The sequence below is a fragment of the Brachyistius frenatus genome, unplaced genomic scaffold (genome assembly GCF_029030835.1).
Source record: "Brachyistius frenatus isolate BFR_SWC_R1_liver_20210118 unplaced genomic scaffold, ASM2903083v1 Contig_2, whole genome shotgun sequence".
Taxonomy (NCBI): Eukaryota; Metazoa; Chordata; class Actinopteri; family Embiotocidae; genus Brachyistius; species Brachyistius frenatus.
In genome coordinates, this window is record NW_027210601.1 from 5,579,707 (window position 1) to 5,590,000 (window position 10,294).

Here is a 10,294-nt window from a genome sequence, read left to right on the forward strand (position 1 = left end):
GAGGCGTGTGATTGGTTGAAGTTTGTACCGGCTGCGTTGATTGGTGAATTTGCCTGTTGTCGTGCTGATTTGCACCGGATGTAAAATAACATCAGTTCCGCTAATACGAAAGGTAACAATTGTTTTACAACTTCTCCTGAATTACTGCTCCATTATGCACCGTGTATGTATTTCAGACTGGGATGTGTGTTTAAGAGGTAACCAGTGGTCCTGTTCGTGTGGTATTGTTTGGTTAAACAGGGTAGCTGAGTAGAAGACATCGCTTTAATCTAGCCTGATTATTAGCCTGAGTGCTACTTTTCAATTCATTTCTCTGTTCGTTTTTTTTTTTATACACAAGAGATACTGAACGCATTTATACTCCCTGAATCTCATAACAAGCAAGTCCAGCTTCTTGGGGGATTAGAGGATTAAATATTAGATATATTTTTGAAACTTTGTTCTTCACGCTTTTAAGGTGACTTTAAATTGGCAGGGTGTCGCTATATTCAAATTTTTATGTTTATTTTATCTGCAGTCACAAAAAGTGTGTATGTTAAGATTTATTTCTGTTTAGCTTTTGGTCTGGCTGCTATCAGTAGAACTGGGATATATATTAAAATGATGAATATGCATAAAACACGAGTGCTCTTGAACCAGGATGTAATTTGTTGTTTGTAAATATTCCAGTGACCTAAATGCTTATTAAGACTTTATCTCCTATTACACTGATTGATCCCTTAACCACATATCCTGATATCGTATAACTTTTAGGAAGTTATGGTAAAACTGTTTCTTTTTCCTCCCAAGAGTTTATTGATTCAGTTAAATTGGAGCAAGTAGTTTGGTAGATGCTCTGAGTCTTTGCTATAGGACTCGTATAGGACTTGTAACATTAACAAGGTTAAAGATGTTTCCAATACATCAAATTGTTCAATTTACAGAATCAGACACTTCTGGTACAGTATATGTCCTTCATGTCCTCTGCATGTGTATGTCCTGTAATTTTTTTCATCCCACCAAACATTTGATTTTGGATTCATCTACAAAAAAACAACCTTAATTGTCATGATGCTCCAAATAATCAAACGTCTGTCTTTACCAGTTTTCTAGATTTGTTCACTGATACCTGGAGTCTCTGTTGAAACGATGTCTCACCGTGATGGCTTAGCCTCAGAGCCGGCTGGGCTGGACGGTCTGCCGCCGCTGTACAGCATTGCTAAAGGAGAGGTGGTTTCTGTGCAAACCTACGGAGCCTTTGTCCGACTGCCAGGATACAAGAAAGAAGGTAGAAAACAACCTTGCAAACATTTACAAAGATTTAATTATTCAGAAGAAAAGCAGTCACAGAAGCAAACTCAATGGAAGGAATCTCAATAATTGGAAGAAATACTGCAGTAAAAAAAAAAAAAAAAAAAGAACACGCATACTAAACACAGACAAAAAAGTAGAAGTCTACGATGGTGCTTTCTCACCCAGAATTAGGAGAAGAAACTGCAGGTCACCAAAGCTACACAATGCTACTGGAGCAGGATTTCAACATCTATACAGAATTCCTTTTCTGGTTGCAAGAAAATTACAATTATCTGTTTTGTGTGTGTGTGTGTGTGTGTGCGTGTGTGTGTGTGTGTGTGTGTGTACGGGATAGTGAGGTTGGCAGCATCCTGCAATTTGAAGACACGAAACAAGAGATGATGAAAAAAGTTTATATTACTGTAAAACCCTTGTTTGTTTTTTTAAATATGTTGACTTATTTAAAAAAAATATTTTTCCACAATCACAGTGTCTTTTAAACCAGTTTCAGTTTGTGTTTTTTCCAGTCCTTGTAACGTCCTACTAAAAGAACTTCACTGCATTTACAGACAGGAGATACAGGGAGGGTTGAGAAAAGGAAGCAATGTTAAGAAGTGGGACAGATTGATGAAGTGGGATGTCTTGTATCTATATTTACAATAGGGTTACCTCTTTGATAATGAAAAATGATTTATTGTGGCTGTGATACATTGCCCTTGACCTACATGTCTCGTGAAACACCAACTACTCATTTGCACCACTAGAGGTCCAACTGAGCAAAGTTTAAGAAGCTAAATCTAGGATCTGCTTCCTAAAAATATGCTTTAGATAGAAATATTTTATTTTGTTTAAATAAGACCTGATCAAAAGTGAGAATCAGTGAAGGTAATTGAGTATGGATGCATGGAGAAGACAAACTTTTGTTAATGTAAGTAAATCTTGTTAATATTCTTATCTGTCTTAAAGCTTTCTAATGGCCAGAAATAAGGAATACTTAAATCTTTCAGTATTCATCGTCAGTAAAACAAAGATATATTTGTGTCTAAATCCTTTAGAGGAATTGTCTGCTCTGCATTTATATATTCTTTAGATGTACTTTTCCCCTTAAACACAAAGGTCTGGTGCATGTGAGTGAGATGTCTGCCTCCCGGGTTGAGAATGCCTCAGAGATCGTGGATATGGGGGAACAAGTGTGGATTAAAGTTATCGGGAAAGAGGTAAAAGCACACACACACACCCCTGTCTTTCTGAGAAAACTCATTGACATAATACCTTCCTCAGCCCCGTATGCCGGGATCAGACGACACAATATATATTTGTCTTTCACGGTGGTTACTGTGTCAGATTAGTCATTAAAGTGTCATAAATTCTTTCCAAGTCTTTGTCAGGAGACTGGCAACACTACCAGTATGACCCGGACCAATCGTCATTCACGTTCGTGTGTGACTTCATGTGTCGTTGGGGAATGAGGATCACGACAGAGACGCTATGTGTGATTCACTCTGTCCTCCTGTTGGTCGACATCAAGTAATGGGTCATGGGATGTGTCAAATTAGGCCGCTAAAAACAAAACAACAAAAAATCTGAAAACTTTTCATCAGGGTGTCATCCAGTGTCCCAGATGCCCCATTGCTGTTCTTCAATTATGTCACATTACAAGGCCCGTTTGTCATTTCAAACGTTCATATTCAGGCTAAACACAGGAAATTTATTGGCGATGACTAAATTGTGTTCTTAATCGCACTGAATTTGTGTAGTTTGATCCCGGCACACCTGAATTTAAAACTTCACAGCTAAGTGTCCAATCCCAACCCTTACCCTAACCTCATTCAAAACGTAATCCTAAAACCTACCCTTAACCATCAAACAGCCCTTTGAAGGGATGTGAGAAAGTGAGGACCAGCCCCCCCCCCAAAAAAAAATCCTCCCACATATACACACGTAACAAGCACGTGTACACGTGTAAAACGCACAGAGGATGATTCCACCTGTCTCTTCTGCTCCTCAGATTCAGGGTGACAAGGTGAAGTTGTCCTTCTCCATGAAAGCGGTCAATCAGGGCACAGGGCGGGACATGGACCCCAACAATGTCTTGGCAGAGTAAGTGCTGACAGTTTTATTGTATGTGCGTGCGCTTGGACACGGGTGTGCTATTATCATCTGTGTGTGTGTCTGTAGGCAGGATGCGAGGCGACGCAAACAGTTTCGAGACCAAACCGGCAACAGGATCACACTGGAGGCTGTACTCAACACAACGTGTTCAAAGTGCGGCTGCAAGGGTACGAAAGCAACTTCACTATAAGACCGTCAAATCATAAAAGAACAAAACGCAGAAAATACATTTGTTTTAAATTCATTAAATTATCTGTTTGAAATCACTCTTAAGTTTGTGTAGCAGGTTTTAACAAATCATTACTCACTTCAGGTCACTTCACAAAGGACTGTTTCTCTGCTCCGGGGCTGCAGTACGCCCTTTTGCCTGAAGAGGATGATGAAGAGCCACAGAAGCAGCAGCAGCAGCAGCAGCAGCAGCAGCAACAGCAACAGACCTCCACAGTTACACCACTGCAAGACTTAGACAAAAAGAAGAAAAAGAAGGTGAAAATGTGACGATGAATGCCCTGCACGGCTCTCACTTACAGTTCTCCTCCACCTTTTCCTTAGCCCAGTCATCTGTTGCAGCAACCCACACGCCTCTCTGTGACACCGCACGTCTGTGGTTGTTGCTTCATGTGAACCTTTGTCCAGTATGATTTGTGCTGATATCATTGGAAAATACTTGTTTGGTTTTGAGGTCTTGAAACTGCCGCTTTTTGTGTATTTATCCTCCAGGAAAAGAAAATGAAGAAGAAGAAGAAGAAGAGGGAGAGGAGGGATTCGGAGAGCGACAGCAGCAGCAGCAGCGGTGAATGTAAATCCAAGAAGAGGCGCCATGACAACACTCACGACAGAGAGGACAAAAAGAAGAAGAAACACAAAAAACATAAATCCCACAAACACAGCTAAGATGCACATCTACACACACACACACACACACACACACACACACACACACACACACACACACACACACACACACACACACACACACACACACACACACACACACACACACACACACACACACACAGATTGCAGTTATCAGGAAGGTTCGTAAGGGGAAGTGGGTAGCAGCAGACGGAGTGAAAGACTTCCAGCAGTGTATCTTCCAGTAATATCTCCACCAACAGCTTATTATAGAAACCATCCATTTAAGTTAAGGGAAACTTTTCTTACTGTCTGTCCATATTATTGGCAGTACTTCCTGTGAAGATTAAAAGCTCAAGGTCAGTGCTGTAAAAACAAATTGCCATGTAACAATCCCCACTTGTCCTGAAGTAACCTCTGAGTCTACGCTCATTAGTAATCAAATAGGTGAAAGCAATATGGCAACGATTGGCTGTCCCTTTCAAAATCCAGATATTGTTTACAGCTATCCGGTTTTTGATGCTATGGGAAATCCATTAAGCCGACATGAGGTGGGTAAATCTACACAGGACACGCACAGAAGAAAGAGTACATGCACAAACAGAAAGTGTACTGCACCACCAGTGAGGAACCTCATGACACAGTGACATCCTGAGGTTTGCATGCCATTCGTGTGTACATTTTACAGTGCGTGTTTGTGTATTTTACCTCCAGGGGGACACGTCACACACAACCTTCTTCCTGCATGTCAACTGCTAACACCATTAAAGCTGTTTGTTTGTAAAAGGTAACTAAATGCCTCTTGACTTCTTTGTTCAACGACCTTGAACTCATAATGTTGCTGTTAAAGGCAGTACTTGGACACCAAAACACACACAACACACACAAATCGTCAGTTTGGGTCTGGTGCACCCAGAGATCATATTAAGTCAATGTTTTCAAGTAAGCAATGAACTGCATAGATCTCAAGCTGGGTTGTGTCCCATGAGGTCAAAGCTGTACTAAGACAGAGTAACTTTTTGTTTTTTGGAAAGATGACCTCTTGTTCAGTGAAAGACAAGATAAGGTCACGCCAGAGAATCTACATCTTGTTTCTTTTGTGCTGCCTCAACCTAGTTTTAAGCTTCTGCCTGTGAGTTTGGTGGAGTGATGGATTGTTTCCAGCTACAGTGGTTTGAAACAAACCAGTGGCCTTCACTGGCAGTAACTTCAATTTACTCATTTCAAGGATCTTCTTCATTTTCTTTGTCTTTCTCTTGTTTACACAACTGTAGCAACAGGCAACAGAAAACGGTAAAACGTGGAGTCTGCATCTGTTCACAATGAATTACAAAGTTTAATTTGACCTCGGGGTGAACTGAAGTCTTTTTTCCATACAAGATATGTGGCATCTCTGCTTCCACAAAGGATTAGCCAATTTGCTTTTTAAATGTTTGATTATTATGTTAAATTATTTGGGAAAAACTTGAAGATCTGTAAATAGTTACAGTCTCAATAATTTCATTAGAATTCACACTAAGGGAACTAGAGGTAATCTTTTTTATAAAGTCAGATTTTTAATGCGAGGTAAAGCCATGATCTAAAGTCACTCCTTCTGATAAGTGTGCTGGTGCTTATTTTGAAAATGCTTTTCTGTTTGTTAGCTTGTTTTAATCAGTTTTAGTTCACTTTAATCATTGCTTCAAACTGACCCTCAATTGAGCGATTCTAATATAAAAAAAATTTCAGTGAGTAAATATTTGTCAGCTTTCTCAATAGCTTCCAACTTTAATATAGTTTTAAAAACAAATGTAGCATTACTGTGGGACTTTTACATATAAATGAAGATCTGTTAAATTAAATCCCTCCAAAAATGTTGACACAATGCTGTCTAAGCAAAGCAGATAAATCTGTATTTCAGAGTTTTGAAATCTGTTGCGACATTCCCGCACTGGAAAGCGTTAACATCACCCAGCAATCACTGTTTTGACACAGCTGAAGGAGACAGCAACAGTTGCGACTAAAGTGATGAAGAGGAGGCAGCTGTAGGAGCTAAAAGAGTGGCGGAAAAACCTGATAAGTGTCGACGAATAGTTTCTAGAGGATAGTCCTTATTTAAAAATTAAAATAAATTTTAAAAAAAATAAAAACTCAGCATTCAGAGAAAATTCTTAAGGTCAAAACAGAAAGTGATTAACAGCGAGCACCAACATGGATAATCTTAGCGTTTTCTTGTAGAAAAGCGCTTAAAGAAGAGGCGGGACCGAGGGCAGAATCAGATGTCACGTTGCTGCTCCTGTAGGTTAGTATTTGTAAAGTATTTAGAGTAAACCGTGTAGCTATTTCAAGTTTTGTAAAACTATTAACTGCCAGAAGCGGTCAGCAAAAGTTCCACACTGCAGATTTCATTAAATTGTGCTCAATGCACCTTGCCCATTCGCTAACATACCGATGCTGCAGTACACGTTAGCTGTGTGCTCCAATCAGGTCTCAAGAGTCACGCCTCCTGCTCCAACGCACATCCCATATTTGGAAGTTCCTGGCTCCAACTGGAAAAGACGGCCTCGACCATAAAGTCATTCTCTGGGGTTCATTTCGGCTCCAGTGCAAACTAATGGGTGATGTCATCAATCAATCTGTCCATCTCTATATACAGTGTCTGTTCCTGAATGTATTTGGATCAATACCTTGACGAGTGGCATTCAATCAACTCTGTTTTCAACGTGCTGACTTTCTTACACTGAAGGTGCTAACTGTTACAGTTTAACGAGGGAAAGGGCCCGAATGCACAACACTGAGGTGTGAAGCAAACAGAGACTTTTTACTTACAACGACTTGTTGAAAATACAAACGCCTGGCAGGTGAACACAGTCATTTGGATAAGCACAGTCAAAAATTCAGGCAGGGTCCATCCAAATCTAAGCTAAGGCTTAAATCTGAGGGATGGACCCCTAAGATCTGACAACCAGTGGTGGCAGACTACCAGAGGAGATGTACAGACTAGGCTGATTGGCTGTGTGGCTGCAGGTGAGCAGATTCTGGAGTTGGGAGCAGGTGAGGTGGGCACAGAGAGTTACTGGCGACCTCTGGTGGGTGAAGGGCTGTCAAACCCAAGTTTATAGGGTCCATCCTCTGGGAACCATGAATGTTTGTACAAAATATAATGACAGTACAAATAGTGGACTGTCCACCAGTGGGATCTCTAGATGCACCCCACTAAAACTCAGGGCAAATACGATACTTATTTCCGAGCTTTCCACTGCATCCCGCCATCCTCCACAGACTCCTTCTGCTAACTAAGATCTGTTTATGCTGCTCGAAGCCTCTGAAAAATCCATGAAATAGACACTGAGTTAACTTTTGTCAAACTCCTATTTACAATGAACAAACTTAATTTCAAATCATTTTTCCCAACCACTTTTATCAAACATACAACCCCACCCATATCTCATTAGTTTATCTGATATTTATTTCATCACTCTCCTTAGCTTGGAAATGGGATGAGCTTCTTGGAAATACTTGACATCATTTCACTGCCGAGGACACACTGCGAAGGAGTCGTGACAACACTTTAATCATCCATGTTCAAACTTTTTTCAGTAGGTTTAGGATTTCAGGGTTTTATCACACGGAGAAGCAGAGCCACACGTGTCAACCTTTTGTCCATTACTTTCAGTTTATATATATATATTTCTACACAGATATGTGGACATAAGCAGACACATTACAAGATGGTTACACTCCGAATCTCTAATTTGTGAACTTTTCAAGTCAGGGTAACTTCAGGTGGTGGCCTGATTCCTCCTGCACCCTTTCACCCCTTCACCCCGCCTCTACTTGGCAGTGCATCGCTAACACATGACACCAGTCTACTGTGGGAGGGGACGATACGAACACGCTTTGGCAAAACTTCCCTCTAACGCAGCCAGGACAAGTGCAAGATACACGCTTGTCCGTACACATACACGGAGGCAGGAGTTGTTGAGGAGCTATAATTAACCACCATGTGAGTCCCTGCAAAGCCAACTGTGATGGAAAATGTGGTCACACAAGTTGGGGTCTATTTAGATTTGTACAATTGTGTTGCACTACTGAACTCTCCCCCTGCTGTTTTCTTTGAGAGGTAACTATCTATGGCTCGGATCGGAGCGCATTGAGGCTCGGCCCACTCAAAAGTTCAGATCTGAAATTATGAGAGCAACGATAACCTTGTGCTGAACCTCCATTAATGAAACTTTACATAAGTGCAGACTCCATAGTAGAATAAAGTGAAATTTACCTCGAGGATAGTAGCTTGTGTCCCTGTTTGACCTTGTGGTTCGGTAAACTTTGTTGTTACAGAGCAAACGTCTTGAAGCGCCCAACTGCCACACATGAACATTAAAAATTCCCAGAGCAATTCCATTTTTTATTTGATCTTTTATTTAGTTTTTTTTTTTTAGATTTCAACAGGCAAACTTTTCAAATTTCAAAACACTTTTCCAGGCTTTTCAGGAAAAAACAACAACACATCATTGGAATTCATTCAGGGTTTCTTACAGTAGAAGGGACAACCTATATAGAGAAGGGAGGTCACAGTCAGCAGTAATGTTAATACTGAAGGTACAGTACGAAGGGACACTAAGGGGGATCAGCAGCAGCCATACAAATTTTTAGCTTGGCCTGGGTTCAAGTGGTGTTAAAAAGTTTAGGGATGCAGGGTTTTAGCTGATGCAAGATGTTGGGTTTTACTCTGCCTTCTCATAGCGACGTGTGCAAACAACTTGTCCAATCGAAAGAGTCTAAGGTAGAAAGAGAGAAAGTCAGAATACGAGAAACACGCTTGTACAGAAGTTATAAATGTATATATTTCATTGCTGGATGTACTGACCAGTGTGAGACCGTTTCCGCTGACTTCCCTAACCAGACTGGTCTCTTTGCCGTCCCACCTCTGTATGTGCACCATCTTCCCATCGTCTATTGTCACAATGGACTGCAGGAAGCAGAGATACAACCAGACGTGGTTAATACACACAAGATTACATCATCCCATGAATGAATGTTTACATCGTTCAGTAAAAGTTAATGCATATTTATGTTTTCATTTTATGCCTCTCTATTTCACCTCTTTATAAACAACTTTAAAAGACAACTATTGTACCTTTTACCCTTATATGACAATGCATCGTTACAGATTAAACTACCTAACACAATGTAAAATAGTTCAAATCAGCTCCACCTTGACCAACTACAACAGAAAAATGCTTTTTTAGCAAACCTCCTTGAGAAAGTACGCAACTTTAGCTAAAGGAGGAGGACAAGTAAGTTATGATATGTTGGGCAATACTAAATGTAGTGCAACAGTAGGGGAAGAAGAAAACTGTTGCAAAGTGAGTCAGTAATATAACTCACAGCCAACAGCAACCTTTTTCTGAACATTAGATAACATTAGTCACCTTAAGCAACACGTTTTAGCTGGAAGCAAAACCCCTAAATTATATTGCTTAAGGTTGTGTTTTATCACTTGTAATTTTATCCTTTCATTTAAAATTTTGTTCAAGGCATAAGTAGTTAAATATTCCGTACTTAATCTCTCTCTGTCTTTTCCTCTGCTACTAAATCTTCATCTTGAATTTAGGCTTTTTTGCTAACCTTTGCTGGCCTTTATGTCTATTTTCTTTGACCCTCACCTCTCACCTTCTGACGAGTTAGTTTTTTGTTCAGCCATCCATCCTCCTTGTGACTTTATTTATCACTGTCATATATTTGTGGTGACCTCAGCATTTCTAAATGTGTCGAGTGAGTTTTAAGGAGGTTGGTTTAATGAGTGGTCACCTGATACAAAGCCACTTAAAGCCTCTTTATAAAAGACAAAACATAAAAATGTGAAAGAAATGTTTTTCCCTTGAGTGATTGGTATTCTTCAACAGCCTATTGTCGTTGCAACCTGACCTTTGACTTCTCACCTTAACCTTCCTGTCATCGGCGGTGGTCTCATCAAACTCCTCTGCCAGCTTGAAGGAGAGCTCTGTGTTCTTAATGGTGCTCTGGGTCTTCACCGTCACCATGTCGCCATCCACGGAGATAATGGTGGTGG

General features: G+C 40.3%; 2 protein-coding genes across 3 annotated transcripts in view; one reads left to right on the forward strand and one right to left on the reverse strand.

Annotated features, from left to right (window-relative positions):
- Positions 1–41: 41 nt before the first annotated feature.
- On the forward strand, positions 42–5,035 carry zcchc17 (zinc finger, CCHC domain containing 17). Of its 2 annotated transcripts, none has more exons than XM_069695630.1 (7): positions 42–112; positions 1,085–1,267; positions 2,389–2,489; positions 3,281–3,372; positions 3,451–3,551; positions 3,698–3,870; positions 4,105–5,035. In XM_069695630.1, exons 2-7 carry the CDS (start codon positions 1,129–1,131, stop codon positions 4,276–4,278), a joined length of 780 nt encoding a protein of 259 aa, XP_069551731.1. In that variant the 5' UTR covers positions 42–112; positions 1,085–1,128; the 3' UTR covers positions 4,279–5,035. The 2 variants fall into 2 exon arrangements, with proteins under 2 accessions (XP_069551731.1, XP_069551740.1); XM_069695639.1 differs by lacking the exon at positions 42–112 and adding an exon at positions 140–197.
- Positions 5,036–8,661: 3,626 nt separating this feature from the next.
- fabp3 (fatty acid binding protein 3, muscle and heart) overlaps positions 8,662–10,294 on the reverse strand; it is a 4,621-nt gene continuing 2,988 nt past the window's right edge. The window contains exons 2-4 of the mRNA XM_069695650.1: positions 10,164–10,294; positions 9,089–9,190; positions 8,662–8,999 (exon numbers count right to left, since the gene is read on the reverse strand). The exon at positions 10,164–10,294 is cut by the window's right edge and continues 42 nt beyond it. Coding sequence (XP_069551751.1) covers positions 8,946–8,999; positions 9,089–9,190; positions 10,164–10,294 — 287 coding nt within the window. The 3' untranslated portion in view covers positions 8,662–8,945. The remainder of the gene's footprint in view (positions 9,000–9,088; positions 9,191–10,163) is intronic.